Here is a 15,943-nt window from a genome sequence, read left to right on the forward strand (position 1 = left end):
TTGGTACCAACCCTGTGGTGACCACACTCACACAAATAAGAAGAGGATAAAAAAAAAAACCTGGCAGACTGAAAAGTGTTTTCTCATCACCTCACACTGCTGCCCAGACTGACCTGAAGTTCTGATGACACGGGCAGATCAAGAGGACTGCACTACAAGTTCAGTTCTAGCACTTACAGAGCCCTTTATCAAGAAACAGCCAGAATAAGTAAAGCTAAGGAGAACTTCCACTGAAATCAAGAGGAAATCCAACAGGAAAACACGTTAACCACCAGTCCTGATGATGATTTTAAAGCTCTCAGTTTGTCTGTCCCTGGGACTTGACCCCATCTCCTCACTGAGAACACCCAAAAGCCTTCACATAAACCCAGACTTCAAGCACACCAGCTCAGATGCCTCTCTGCTAACTGAGTATTTTGCCATTAAAATTCTTTCCAATGCAGTGACTGGAACTGTTTGCTATGAAATATGTATGAACTCTAGTTCCTATCTAATTTAATTAGGAAAACTCTTAAGCTGCAACCACAGGTATTTGTTACCTACAAAACTGTGCACGAGGAGAGTTGTGCAATAAAACCATCAGCAAAACTTGTTAGCAACAGCCCAAGGGATTGCAAGAGGGGAAAAGAACCAAGCCTAAAACCAAACCAAACAACAAAAAAAAATCAAACCAAACCCCAACCCACCAATTATGGTCTGACAGTAAGCCTAAAATAATTACAGTGGGACTACAAAGCACTTTGGAGCCATAAAGAGCTCAAAATAGTGAGGGAGGACCAGAACACTTAGATGAACACTGAAACAGAAGCCTAGGTAACCTTTCTACTTTTACATCTTTTAGGGTTTTTTTAAATGATTTTATTTTAGTTCTTGTATTTCTGCAATCAGCATGAAGCCCAACTGGTTTATTAAGTGGGAATATTAAATGCAAGGCAAAACTGGGGCAAAAACACTTGCCCACTTCAGCCTCCAAAGAGCTGCTCACTCTAGGGAGAATAGAAGTAGGCACTGAAAACAGATTTATCCAAGTGACTCTTCTCTGTAATGGGTGTGCTACGTGATCTCCTGAGAATGCAAGGAAGATCCACACTGTGGATTCTGAGTTGAGATGTTAGAAGCATTTAAATAAAAATCCTGCTTCCAACTGCTGTGCCTACCTGGTGAATTTGCTTTTGAACATGCAAATAATCCTAATTCTAACCCCCAATGGAAATCTCTATTATTTTATACACCATTAAAGTGTTAATGATCCAAACACTGTAAAGGCAATATCCCAAACGTGGAGCTGTGAAACAAGAGCCTCCTGAGCTCAAACTCCCTTACTGGATTTTGTCATTGGCTTCCCAGGCATCCAGTATCCTTTGCACCAGGCAGCACTTCTGGAACAGCTAAAGGGGAGAAAATAAAAAACAAAAAAGAGAGGAAGAACATATCAGAAGTCTGCCAAAGTAAGACTCATGCCTTAGGAAGTCTGCACTGAACTACAGCTTTTGTTTGTTGCCTCATTCCTACTGAACAAGAACTTAAAGTTCAGCACTTATCTTTCCCAAGAGCTCAAGTTTCTTCTTGGTTTTTTTTTTTCCTTCTCAAAAGAACCAGGGAAAAGAGCAACACCTACAGCCATCTCCAGCCTGCTGCTGGGCCTCCCATGAGCAGCAAGGAGGAACACTGTGGTTGTTTTACAAACACCACACAAGCTTTTCATCACTAGGGCCACAATGTAGAAGTTAAAATGTAAAGAGCTGGTTGTGGCTACCAGTTTTGGGGTTTTTTTTTTGTTCAAAGTTCATATGGATCTTCACTAAAACCAAACAATCAAATAGATAAAAGCAGGTCCACAAGCCCATTGGATAAGCTGGGTGCTGTATTTCTTTTGTAACTGGATGGTCAAAACAAAAGTACCAAAGCAAACACACTTCCATCCAGACCTGACAGCCCCAAGTTTTATCTGGATACTTCCAGTGAACCCCACACCCCTGCACGTGCACAGACATCTCCTTGCTCATGGATATGGAGGCTGAACCCTCGAGTCTGAGGCTCTCAGGTGACAGGACCAGACTTACATGAGTAACCATGATATTCTCAGTATTGTTTTCTGGAGTCTCTACATTCTCTGTGGCCACGTTTCCATTCAGCACCTCTTCTTTGTTTTCTGTGTCATTAGTAGTAGTTTTTACCTCTTGTACAGAGTGGGAGAGAATAGCTGCTATGGACAATTCCACTTGGAAATGCAAAAAGTTATTCCACGTGTATTTAAAAAATAAATCCTGGAACGAGATGAGAAAGAACCAGAACAAAATTAATCACTCTAGGTACACCTTCCCATTTTTATTAATCAGATGGGATGAGAACACTGCCCAACTGGTTGTTTAACCAGCATTCCACTGGAACAAACCTGCCATGGGATCCACTTGGGGCTGACTGCTCTGCTACCATCTGTAGCTCCCAATAAACTGAGCACCCTGGAAAGTCTCTTGTACACAGCCCAGACACACTGCAAAGATGTTACCTGCCCTGTGGCCAGATCAGTCATTAGGAAAACTATTAACTAAATTTCTACTGTCTGCAAGGCAGCTGAGGTTTTGTGGCAGTTTGCACAAGTCCCTGTCCCCAGCTCAGCTCTCACTGATACACCACACTCCCAAGCTCTCTCCACAGCCAGGTTTTCACACTCACAACTGAACTGCTGTAACAATAAATGTGAAGCAGGAGGTTCAGTTCAGACTCCTGAGCAGCTGTGTTTCTGTGACCAAACCCATCCTGAGCTCTGCTTTCAGCAGATGAGAAAAATAATTGGATGCTGGCACACACGGAACAAACTACCTTACACTGGAGAGATGAAAGGGAAAGCAAAACTGTTGCCAGTGCAATGCAAACCCCCTCCCATTCACACTGTGTGGTTACTCACAAGTAATAAATTCATAGTACTGAGTCTGCATAGTTCCTGATTAATACTGGGAGTGTTTGTGTGAAGCAGAGCAGCTATGAGACGAGATCCGTGAAGACGAGCGTTCCCGAGGGGCTCCTCCAGGACACCAATTGTAGTTAGGATTGCTGTTTTCTGTCAGGAAACAGGTAATAAACACCTCAACAAAGATCAGCACCTCCTTGGGTGGATATGCACAACTGAAGGAGATAATTTCACAAATAAGCTCTGCAGGTAAACCTAAGCCCTCTCCCCACACAGAGGACAGTGTTGTGTGACCACTCCTGAGATCTGTGCTGCCAAAACTGAAGATTTAAATTCAAATATCCACTAACTGGAAGTTCCTTTCTCTTCACCTCTGAACATCTTTACACAAGCCACCAGTCCCAGCATCTCTGCTCCTGGATTTTTTACTTGAATGCCCTGTACTTTCAATCCTGACTGCCTGGTCCTTAAGCCCCTGAATTATAAAACCTTAACCCAGAGAGAATTGGGAGTGTTCAGCCTGGAGAAGAGAAGGTTCTGGGGAGACCTCAGAGCAGCTTCCAGTGCCTGAAGGGGCTCCAGGAAAGCTGGGGAGGGACTTGGGACAAGGGCCTGGAGGGATGGGACCCTGCGAGGGGGAAGGGTTTGGAGCTGGGAGAGGGGAGATGGAGAGGAGATCTTGGGCAGGCAGGGAGGGAGGGAGAAATGGTTTGGGGTGAGGGTGCTGAGCTTTAGAACCAGGTTGCCCAGGAAAAGAGTCTCTGCCCCATCCCTGGCAGTGTTCAAAGCCAGGTTGGATGGGGCTTGGAGCAATCTGGGAGGGAGGTGTCCCTGCCCATGGCAGGGGGGTTGGAATGAGCTGAGCTTTCAGTTCTCTTCCAAGCCAACCCATTCCAGGGTTCTGTTTCTTGGGCAGGGAGGGAGGGAGAAATTGTTTGGGGTGAGGGTGCTGAGCCCCTGGGTGCCCAGGTTGCCCCCAGAAGCTGTGGCTGCCCCATCCCTGGAGGTGTTGAAGGTTGGATGGGGCTTGGAGCCTCCTGGGCTGGGGGAGGGGTCCCTGCCCATGGCAGGGGGGGCACTGGGGGGGACTTAAGGTCCCTCCCAACCCAAACCATTCTGTGATTCCACGATCAAGCAGGAAGTTCTCTTCAGAAGTCTGCCCATTCCAGCACGTGGTGATTCCCAAGATCATGCAGGAAGCTGTGCATCAGGAGAGGGAAACCTGGGGATTTGCTTCTGAGAAAGGCTTTACCTTGGGAGGACTGAGCAGCAGCTGGTGGAAATCCTTTAGCCTTGGTTCAATACCATGTAAGATGCTGCTATTGACAGTGTAAGACCTTTCAAATCCCTGAGTGTATGAGTCCATCAGTCCTTCCACTCTGCAAGTAAGAAAAGCACAACAGTTGGGATTTAACAAGATCTTAAACCAGTCCCCATTCCCACTGCCCATCTTGGGCATTTCCTGTTGAGAAATAGCTACGAGTATGAAAAATCAGAATGTTCAGGTACTACCTTTACTGAACTAGACTATATATTAATGTATCATTTGCAAGATGAGATTCACATCCTCAGTCTGTGAATGAGCTGAGTGGGAAGGCAGACAATAAGCTGTCTGCAGACCTGACAAATGACTGAAGTGCTTCCTGGCTTTTTAAACCTCTCAAACATTTGAAAAGCAAATTAAATCAGCAAGAGTTACCTATAAACATTCGTTTAAACCTGCAGCCTTCACAAGTGTTTAAAAAGAGGTACGTAAATATACTAACAGTTGAAAGCCCTGAGCAGGCTCTGTGCTCAGTCCCACCTCTGTCTTGGTAAGCAGTAAATCACAATTATCATTGCCCCTCTCCAACAGCAACGTCTGACACTGGAGTAAAAGAAATGCTTCCCCTCCAGTACTGAAATGTAATTCCAGGAATGGGCTTGATGGGAACCCCCTAAGCCTCCAAAACCCTTCAGAGATCCTGGGCCCAAGACACAGCACAAGACTGTGCTTGGACTGGGTCCAAGACTCTGCACAACTTTCTGACTGGCACCTTGTGTGCCCAGTGCCCTCTCCTGTCCTGCTCTCCAGTTCCTCTTTCAGTCTCCCATTATCTCTTTCACCCTTCCCTCTTCTCTCCTCTTTCAAAAAAGGAGAATCTCAGTATCTCCCTTCCTCCTCAGAACTTTATTCTGCCTTTCACTCTCCTCTGTCTCCGTAAAAAGAAAGAAAAGGTGGATATAACTTAAAAAGAAGTTATATATCTATATATGCAGAGCCCATCACCCAGCTGGTGCACAAAGCCCAGGTTCCTCCCCACTCTGCTCGAAGGTCTCTGATGGTGCAGAGAGGGCTTTTCTAGCTCCCCCGTGGTACAATTGCTGGTACAGCCTTGCAAACACCTCTTCTGGTTCTCATTGCTTGACACCAGGTCCCAAGAAATTCCCTTTTTTTTCCCCAGCTCTCCTGGAGCAGTGGGTGCAGACTCACCCGGAGCGCCGGGATTCCAGCAGTGTCAGAAGAACCTGGGTTCCATTCACAATGCAGTTTTCAGTCTGTTCTCCATCAAACATGTTCCTCAGGAGCTGCTCCACACACTCCTGCCTGTTGACCAACACACACACATCACCAGTGAACAACTGCAAGGCAGCTGCTTTAATCACAAAATGGCCACTTCTGGGGAAAAAAGGCTGTGATTGGTCTTTCTGAGCAAGAATCAAGCCCTTCCTCTCTGGTCTGACAGGAGGAGAATGGTTCTGGAGCAGGTTTCTGAACTTGCTTCCATGTCACTAAGGCAAGAGCTGGTTATAGACACCTTGACTCCAAACCAAGATGTTTTTCTCCTTTATCAACAGGATATAGCTCGTAATTACAGCCTGGCAGTCAAGCCAAGTGTTAACCACAAAGAAGCCTGGAATAATGCACCAGGCCTGCAGCTGACAGACACTAAAGAGGGGGAGTTGATCCTTATCATTGCCCACTGGCAGAAGATGATCCAGGACCTGGAAACAGAGGCCAACAAATCAAGCTGTAAATAACAAGCAGAGTTTTAGCAGTCTCAGCTCTCATCCCTGGAACTATTCCCATCAATTCCCCATCTCCTTCAGCCCTCAAACTGGGCTAAGGAGCCTTCCAAGCACTGACAGATTTGGGGCCAGGTGGAGGCATCCCCAGGTGAAGAGCTGCAGCCTGCTGGGCTTGGAAGAAACGAGGACACTGGTTCTGTCCAGCACTGAGAATGAGTTGGACCTGGCCTTGGAGCTGGGTAATGAGCTCAGGTCACCTTCCACTCCTCTCCCCACTGCTTGCCCTGCTGGATAACAACAGCCAGGAGGAAAGCAAGGGCCATGCTGGCACTGGTGCTCAGCCACAGCTTCCCCTGCAGCTCTGCCCACCTCTGCCTCTTAATTCCTCCTTTCCTCCTAATTCTGTGGATTTTACTGACAGGTCTCCAAACCCCACTGCTCAGCAAGTGCCTTTCCAGGCTTGCTGAGCCACACGTCCAGCTGAAATCCCTGCCACTCAAGCTCACAGTCCAATCTTAACAATTTTCTAACATTTGGAGAAAAAAAAAACCCCTCTCATTTACATTTGCATAAAATGAGATTAAAATGTAATACACATGAATAATGCATGAGAGGAAATCATTTTAGTAAGTGGCATCTAAATAGAGTCCATCAGCACAAGCTCGAGAGGCAGAGTCAAGAGAAAGGAATCACAATTTACTGTGATTAAAGAGCCAACAGTTATTGAAAATCTAAATTTGATATTTATTCCACAACCCTGATCACAGTCCCTTTCTGCTGCACGACCTGATCATTAATTCATGATTCACAGATTTAAAAAAAATAAGTTATCCAAAGATGATAAAAGGTTACCAGCAATGCTCAGGAAAACTGGCCAAGAAAAATAATGAGCTGTGACCTTCAGCAGGAAGGTAAGGCAGGCAAGAAAATCAGATTTTCTAAAGAATCTTCTCTCCCAAGCAGTGAAGTGGTATCATGACTTTAGAAATGCCTTTTGGAAGTGCAGAAACCTTCTCATTTACCTCCTGGAAGCTCCAGGTAGTGTTTGCTACACAGAGACCCCAGGGCAGTGAGGGGGACTGGGAGGGAGTGAAGGGACAGGGAGAAGCCCAAACCCCTCTGAACCAAACCTCAAACTCTGGCCAGTTCCTTCCTTAATGAAGGAAATGTTCCAGTTCTGCCAGTGGTGTCAGAGGCTCTCACAAAGACCATGGGCAGCAATCTCCTGCCCCATGCACAGAAGAGCTCCACATCCCCTCCAGAACTACTGAGAAACTCTAAAACTAGCAGAAAACCCTAAAATTACCTAAAAAGTCTGGAAGTATCATGCTCTCCATGGCCCAACACATCTCCCAGCCCCAGCTGAAGCTCCTGAGCTTCCCAGGTGGAATGACCCAGCTGGAGACTCAGCCCAGGCTGGCAGAGGTTGGGGAGGTGCTGAAGGCTCCAGGGGATCCCATCTGCACTGAGATCCCAAACTTGTGCTGTTCAGTAACCAAACATTACAACAGGGCCTGGGACAGGAGACCAGAGCTGCCCCACAGCTGCAGGCACAGCACCTAAACAGCAGCTCTTCCTTCCAGGGCAGAATTCCATGTCAGCCTGGGGAAGATCCAGGGCCTGAAGGGGCTCCAGGAAAGCTGGGGAGGGACTTGGGACAAGGGCCTGGAGGGATGGGACCCTGCGAGGGGGAAGGGTTTGGAGCTGGGAGAGGGGAGATGGAGAGGAGATCTTGGGCAGGCAGGGAGGGAGAAATGGTTTGGGGTGAGGGTGCTGAGCCCCTGGGTGCCCAGGTTGCCCCCAGAAGCTGTGGCTGCCCCATCCCTGGAGGGGTTGAAGGTTGGATGGGGCTTGGAGCCCCCTGGGCTGGGGGAGGGGTCCCTGGATTGTCCCCTTGGGACTGGAGGAGCTTTAAGGTCCCCTCCAACCCAAACCCTGCCAGGATTCCATGCTCATTAAGTCAAGGAGCATTAATTAGGGTTCCCTCATCCCTGGAAGCTTTCATGGACACCTTGGATGGGGCTTGGAGCCCCCTGGGCTGGAGGAGGGGTCCCTGCCCATGGCAGGGGGGGCACTGGGTGGGATTTAAGGTCCCTCCCAACCCAACCCAACCCAACCCAACCCAACCCAACCTGTGCTTCAATGACTCCAGACCCTGAGCACATCTGCAGGGACCCCAGCTCCTCAGCTCCTTTCAGGTCCTGCTCTCACCAGCACCCATCAGCTCCTGTCCCAGAGGTGCCCCCACCCCAATATTCACCAAGAGGAACCAGGGCCAGGGCCAGAGCAAGGTGCAGCCCTGTCAAAGGACTGAGAAAGCTCTGGGTCAACAAAATCATCCAGAAGAGGAATTTTAAGCCCTGGTTACAGACCCTGCATTATTCTTTGCAAGCCTCTGGTTTCATCTCTCCTCTCAAAATGGCTCCTTCAGGCCTGGGAAGGCCTTGTTTTGGCCTTGTTTTGGTTTTAATCTCATGTTGAACATCCAGGAAATTGTTTTAGGTTTGAAGCAAATACAGATGTGTTAAACATGCTAACAGGAGTGAATTAAAACTCAGTTTTAAGGAGCAAAGAAACAAAGCCTGGGGAAGAGACTAAACTTGAAAAATCAACATTTTGTGGCACACAACTCAAACTTAACATTATTTGGGAGTTAACCCCTAATAAAGTACTCTTCAAATGTGCAAGCTTCTCATCAATTTTTTCCCTTGGCAATAGAACAGAGTAGCTCTGGATTTAAAAAACCAAACCAAAGCAGCAGCAACAATAAACCCAACAACAACAACACAAAAAATTCAACAAGATTTTTCAATTAAAAATTGGATTTTGAAGTTAAATTTTTAAAAATTCTTCCAAGTTTCACTCAAGTTTCCTGGACACACAGCAGGCACCTTCTGGAAAGGAGTGCTGAGCACTGCCAGCTGGGACCCCAGGCATCCTTATGGCCTTTTTTTTTTCCAGAGAACACCCTCTATCTCTGGATAGAACTGACCCCCCCTGAAATGCTCTTCTTGCCAGCTGTACCCTGGTACCATCATGTCACCTTCACATCAGTCAACCCACACACTCAGGAACCACAACAGCTTTTCTCCTTTTCCCAGCCCAACTCTCAGGCCTGATAAAACCCAAAGACCTCTCCCTTTGGAGATCTTCCCTGTGGGGTTTACACAACCATGAAGGTTGGAAAGGATCTCTGAGATCCTCAGCTCCAACCACCAGCATGTCCTGGGGGCACCAGGAGAAGGGTGTCCAGCAGATCCAGGGAGCTTCTCCTCCTCCTCCTCTGCCCTGGAATCCTGGAATCCTGGCTGCAGTTTGGGGCTCCCCAGTTGAGGAGAAACTGGGATCTACTGGAGAGAGGCCAAGGGAGAGCTGGGGGGGTGAGGAAGGGACTTGAGCATCTGTGCTGGGAAGAAAGAGTGAGAGCCCTGGGGCTGTTGAGGCTGGAGAAGAGAAGGCTGAGAGGAGATCTGCTGGATGTCCATCAGTAGCTGAGGGGTGGGGGGCAAGAGGAAGGGGACAATCTCTGTTCAGGGGTGTCCAGGCCAAGGAAGAATGGGTTGGAGCTGGAACAGGGGAAGTTCCAGCTCAACACGAGGAGAAACTTCTGCCTGTGAGGCTGAGGGAGCCCTGGCCCAGGCTGCCCAGAGAGGTGCTGCAGTCTCCTTCTCTGGAGCCTTTCCAACCCCCCTGGCTGTGTTCCTGTGTGGGCTGCCCTGGGGGGGGATCCTGCTGGGGCAGGGGGGTGTCCCTGGGGCATCTCCAGACCTCCCTTCCCACCCCTGACACTCTCTGGCTCTGTGAATTCTCACCATCTAGCCACAAAGCTCCTGAACCACCAGGGAGGGATAAGGAGATATTTAGAGTGTGCAGGGTTCTTTCTTTCAGGGTTCAACCATATCTGGAGAATGAAAGCAGGGAGATGAATCATTCAGTCCAAGGAACAGGCAGACAGTGTCAGGGGAGATGTTTTAGGCAGTGTCCCTGCATCACTTCACCTCTGAGGCAGTGCAGAGAACCCAAGGTTCAGCTGGGTTAGGAATTGCTCAGCTTGGCAGAGGACAGCAGTGTGCAAGGAGAGCTCAGCAAGAGCTGGGAGGACAATGCCCCCCACAGAACAAAGCACAGGGGGACGTGTGAGCTACTGTGCAGAGAAACTCCTCCTGCTGGCACAGCATGTTCTTCCCCATTTTGATGAAGCTGGTGATGTGAAACCTGCCCACATGGAGCAGCCCCAGCAGGGAACAGCAGCCACAGCTTGGGGCAAGCTGTGACTGAAGTCACCTGGAGTCACACCTGGCACCAAGGCACAGGGGCAAGGCAGGGATTTTAAGACTTTTTTTATGGCCTTTTCCTCCACCACTGCCACAGCAGTTCACTTTCCTCCAGCTTCACTGGGAGTGCTTCAACACAGCTCTGGTACTGCCAGGCTGTGAGCTCTGGGGATCACCAACCCCCATCTCCTGCCTTCACCCAGAGAGCTCAGAGGCATTTCAGTGATGCTATGCTTAAAAAATGATACTTATGATTGGCACAAATGAGAAGAGTTAAGCAAAAGACTCCTCATGGCACAGTCTGTGTCTCTAGAGAGCAATCAGGAGGTCAGAACCTCAGCAGTCAGTCTGGCAGCAGCTCTCTGGGAAGGACTTACGATTCCAGTGCTGTGAGAAGTGGATCAGGCTCAGGTATGTCCTGGAGTTGATTGCTCTGGTCTCTGCTCAGTCTGATGATATCACACAGGGTCTGGGAAGCATTGGATTGCCTCTGTAACAACACCACAGAGCACACATCAGGGCTGAGGTCTCAGCTGGGCTCGTTCTGGCTGTCAGACAAGTTAACAGTGCTGGGGATGCAAGAAGCTGAGTAAATCAGGAGTTTCCACAACATAGAGCCACCATGCTCCAGTTTATTCATCTGTTAAATATAGCACTGATGCAAATCATTGGCAGCATTAATGGGATTTAAAACCAAAGAGCAGCTCTTCCTGAACTTAGCAACTGAATGCAGTTAAACACTGCAGAAAGTGAGGTTTCTTTTTTTAATCCTCCCAAGTGTGAACTTGCACACTTCAAAGGCAAGTATTTCATTCTTCATGCTCACTACTCAGGAGGTTCCCTGAATAAAGAAAAACAAATGACTTGATAAAATGCTTTACAATTTAATTACTATGTATTAAAGGGTTTTTAAGCAGTGTTTAGATACATGAATTGTCTGACTCTGCCTATCAACCAAAGCCTCACGGGAGCTTTGGAACATGGAAGATCTTACACCCTAATTCAGCATCCACCCGTAACAGCTCAGGGGAGGATACACAAATCAGCTCCTTGCTTCCCTTTTCTTCCTCTCAGAAGGGCAATTTTTGCTGTGATGAGTTGAGGGAATCATAGTGTCAGCTTTAACACTGTACCAAAAGAATCCTGTGCCATCCAGTTTGCTTTGCTGCTGGCACCCATGGGGATCTGAGATCAAACACCCCAATCCCAGCCAAAATAAGCTCCCTGGGCTCTTCTGCTCAGCATCTGGGACAGCACTCAGCACCCAAATAGGAAATACTGGTGTAGGGAACTGAAATCCAGACCTAGAGCTTGTGGCTCAGGTGTTTTGTATAAATTATTGGGGAAAAAATAAAAGAAAGACAAATTTATTGTATTATTTATTACCCAGCAAGTCTCTCGTGGGCTCAGAGAACTGCATCTTGCTGGTTTTGTAACAGAATTCCTACTGATCTATGGCCTAAAAAGAACTGAAAGTTTCAGCAAGCTGGTAATTAAAGGTTTTCAAGAGCCTGTTTCAAACAGCAGATTCTTACTCCAAACCAAGTTAGCTGCCACTGACTGCAGATCCTGAGATGAAGTGATGCAGCAGCAGAATGAACTCAGAGAATGGTACCAAAAGGAGCCAAAACCAAATTAAAAATACAACAAATCATTTCAGTGTTGAGCTTGGCAGCCAGAGGATGGGATGTCCATCCACAGAGATCATCTCCTTCCATGAGTCACCCAGGTATGAGGAGAGATTCTCCTGGGCCTCACAGGACCTGCTACCCACAGAGACAAAACTTGCTCTTGTCATACTCACGTCCTCATCTTGGCTTGAATGGATCAGTTCCACAAGTCTCTGAATGATCTTTGCTTCATTAAGCCACTGGAGGGAAAGGAAGGGGAAAGATAATCCTGGTTTGATACCACAGAACTGCAACCAAGAGGATCTTCAGGAAGCCTTGCACAACACAAGGCTTGTCAGGAGGGGAAAGCCCTTTCCTTCTCTTTCACAACCAAAGCCCCAGGCAGTTTAACAACTCCCCCGGGCAGAGAGATGCATTCTCATTTGCATCAGTACCTACACCCTGCCCACGGACCTGAAAACCCAAATACCTTTGGAAAACAGGGAACACGTCAGCCCAACACCACCTCATCTAAAGCAGCATCAGCATAAATCCCCAACGTCTCCTCCTCCTGCCATTTCCCACTCCCAATCTTACCACTATTTACACCAAATGACTTCTCAGGCTTGGAGATGACCCAGCAGTGATGCTGTTACACCTCAGCACCTCAGGAGACTTTGCAAGCCATCCCTCCATCTCCCTTTCCTGCCCCCCTGCAAACCTCAGCAGCAAACACTGCCTCCCTGCACCTCCCTTCCCACCTCCAGCTCCAAGATCACCCTCTCATTCCCACCAACCCTCCCTCCCTCAGAGTTCTGTGGTCTCCATCCCAGACAAGTGGCTGATGTCTGACATCAATCAAACTCCTCAGTCAAACTCATGCATCCTCACTTGGTTTGGTAATGACTGACCAAACATTAATTAAAGGAAAATGCCTCTGGAGGTTTCTGCAATGCTGTGATACCTTCATCACCCTGCAGATGAGTCATGGGGAAAATGAACACTCTCCTGCCCTCCACTTCTTTATAAGAAGCTCTGTGCATATCTTCTCCCTCAAATGCTCATTTTTTGTTATCTATTCACATGACTTCAGCTACAATCCTCACGTTGATTCTTTAGCAGCTCTGCTCAACAACTGCCCCCAGGTCTCCTCCTCTCCTCTGAGATGCCATGGGGAGCCTCGTCTATGGCTGACTTAAAACAGAAATTCCAGATCACTATTTTAGTGCTTTTTCCAATGACAAACACCACTGCTGTACAACCTGTCTGCAATGTCTGACTGTGTCTCCTTCCTGCTGTCCCTTATTATTGCAGAGACAGCAGCACTGTCCACAACTCCTCCCAGCACACAGCTGGAAACCAAGGATTTCATTCAAGACCAGATTTCCAGCTCTGATTTCTGCAATCTCTTCTTCATGATATCCAGCTTACGAATTCACAGAACTGAGCTCCTGAGACAACTTCCCTCCCCAGCCTCTCCACCAACCCACACGTCTCAGGTTCTTCCACTGGTTTCTGGTTTCTCAGCAGCAACATTAAACTCCTGAACCCCCAAGACCATCAGAGAGAGCTGATCCCTGCTCTGCCACAGCTCACCAGCCTTCCACCTTCACTAACAAAGCCATTACCCATTCCCTCCTGGATCTTTCCTGCTTTGGCAGGGGGGTTGGACTGGATATCTCCAGAGGTCCCTTCCAACCCCTGACTTTCTGTGATTCCTTTAGTCCATATAGAGCTTTTCCTAAGCTCCCTGAGCTGGGATACAGAGCTGAAACCCTTCCTCACCTCCTCCTCTGCTGCTGACAGCCCAGGTAGCTGTCACTGCCAAGTCACCAAAACAGCTTCATCAAGATTAATGAAATTCTCCTCCTTTTTATCTTCTAAAAACCAGCTGCTCAGACCTCTCCATGATGCCTGCTGGCAGCCTGTGACAATGGAATTACCCCTCTTCTGCTCTGCTCTTCTCTGTGGTGTATTTGCTGTCCCATTTCACAGCAGCATTTCCACACCCCGTGTCTGCACAGCACCCAGGAGCCCACATCCTGCCTGCACTCCCTGGCCATTCCCACAGCATTAACAAATTGCACAAGTTCAATGAAGTAGAAAACAAAACATTTACAGCCAATTTTACCTGCAAGTTCCCTTTCTTCCAATAATAACCTAGGGAGCAGGGGGTGTTTCAGCCTGCCTGTTGCTCCCTGCATTCAGGGTATTTTCTTCCCCTGGCAGAGTGCAGAACTCAAATCCCAGCCCTCCAACTCACGTTGAAACTCTTGGTTTCAACTCAATTCCACATCAACACCCTCCCCAAGCCCCACATGGGATTAATTCATGAGGACTGGAGTCCCAGAGGCTCAGGGATAAGCAGGTTTGCTCTTTTTGCCCTGACTGCCATAAGAACAGACTCTGGGGGAGATGGGTGGCCCCAGAAACTGAAGAAAGAGAAACATGAGAAGGTTCCCTACCCATGGCAGGTGGCTGGAACTGGATGATCTCTACAGTCCCTTCCAACCCAAACCATGAGATGAATCCCTGAGCATCCATTACACACCCTGGGAACCAGGGGGACATGGAAAATGAAATTCAAAAGTAAAAGAAAAGCCCAGCTGAAAGAATCTTTGCAGATCAGAAGAGCAACACCACAGTTTGGGGAATTAAGAAGCTCCCAATGAAGCTGGGAGATGTCAGTTCCTCTGTCCTGAGGCTGCTCTTGAAGAGATGGACATTGGCACTCAGAGGGAAAGGAAAACTCAGCAGCTGAGGGATCACCATGACCCTTGCAGGCTGGAGACAAGAGTGTTACCTCAGCACCTCCTGGACTGTTCTGCAGGAAAAGAAACCCGTGGGATGCAGGGGCAGTGAGGAGGAGGAGGTGTGTGGTGCAGCAGATGTCTGTCTGTGACCAAGCCAGGTTCTGGTTTGCTGCCTCCTGCTCAGGGAGCATTGGGCTGGGGAGCACCTGGGACACGGGGACATGGCAAACTGGTGCAGACCAACTGGGATCTGGCAGTTCATGAGGCAGTGGGCATGGAGAGGGGGCAGGGAGATGCTGCTGGAGGCTACACAGGTCTGCAGGAGCAGTGCATGAGGACATGGGTCCCACCACCACTACATCTAAAACCCCACCTGGAGGTCCTGAGAGAGGCTCAGGGAGTGCCTGGTGCTTCTGCTTGGGGCAGATAATGTCCCCCATCCCCAGCAGATGGCTGGGCTGCCAGTGATAGGAGTCAGGGGTGGAGAAGACAACAGAGTATTATGTTCTGGGTGAACTGAACTGCAACAGGACTTTTAGTTTTCAAAGGCAATGGAAACCTTACTGTGGCCTTGCAGTATCTGAAGGGGCTACAAGAAGGCTGGGGATGGACTTTTTAGGGGGAATGGTTTCAAAACAGAGGAGGGGAGATTTAGATTAGATATTAGGAAGAAGTTCTTGTCTGTGAGGGTGGTGAGACCCTGGCACAGGTTGCTCAGAGAGGTGGTGGGAGCCCCATCCATCCCTGGAAGTTTTTAAAGCCAGGCTGGATGGGGCTCTGAGCACCCTGAGCTGGTGGGAGGTGTCCCTGCCCATAGCAGGGGGGTTGGAACTGGATGAGCTTAAAGGTCCCTTCTGATCCTGAAAATGCTATGATTGTATGAAACAGAGTTTTCTGGACCCTATTTTTGCATGAAAGAAGGAAGAGCAGAGCCTACCCAGGAATCAGAGGGTGGAGGCTCCCAAGGCAGAAGTGGCTGAAAGGTGACAACACGTGAGAAGCCCTTTCACCATCAGATGTGCACTTACAGAACAGGCAGGATGGCTCAGTGGCAAGAAGCAAGGAGGTTTCCTGAAGGGAGTCACCTGAGCCTGAAACCCCCCCTCTGGAAGCAGAGGCAGCTGATGAGTGTGGCTGGAGATTCCTTCTGTCCTGTGGGGAGGCAAGAAGCCCCTCACCTCCCAGATCTGCCACTCTGATAAGGCAGAAGTAACCTGACAGGAAGGGGTTAAGATACAACCCACCCCAAGCTGCTGTTAATGGAAGGTTGGTATTTGGAAACCTGGGTATTTGGAAGTTTCCTGGATGGAAGCCATCCATCTAGGGGAAACACTGCTCAGTTCAAAGACTGCTTCAACATCAGAATTAAAAACAATTGCATTTATC

General features: G+C 48.4%; 1 protein-coding gene across 1 annotated transcript in view; it reads right to left on the reverse strand.

Annotated features, from left to right (window-relative positions):
- Window positions 1–15,943, reverse strand: part of LOC103537551 (serine/threonine-protein phosphatase 6 regulatory subunit 2) — an 82,528-nt gene that overhangs the window by 29,285 nt on the left and 37,300 nt on the right. Inside the window, 7 exon segments of the mRNA XM_030456691.1 lie at window positions 1,324–1,388; window positions 2,064–2,267; window positions 2,909–3,061; window positions 4,164–4,290; window positions 5,385–5,498; window positions 10,572–10,684; window positions 11,999–12,064. Of these exon segments, the coding sequence (XP_030312551.1) occupies window positions 1,324–1,388; window positions 2,064–2,267; window positions 2,909–3,061; window positions 4,164–4,290; window positions 5,385–5,498; window positions 10,572–10,684; window positions 11,999–12,064 (842 nt within the window).

This window comes from Calypte anna, chromosome 10 (assembly GCF_003957555.1).
Source record: "Calypte anna isolate BGI_N300 chromosome 10, bCalAnn1_v1.p, whole genome shotgun sequence".
Lineage (NCBI taxonomy): Eukaryota > Metazoa > Chordata > Aves > Apodiformes > Trochilidae > Calypte > Calypte anna.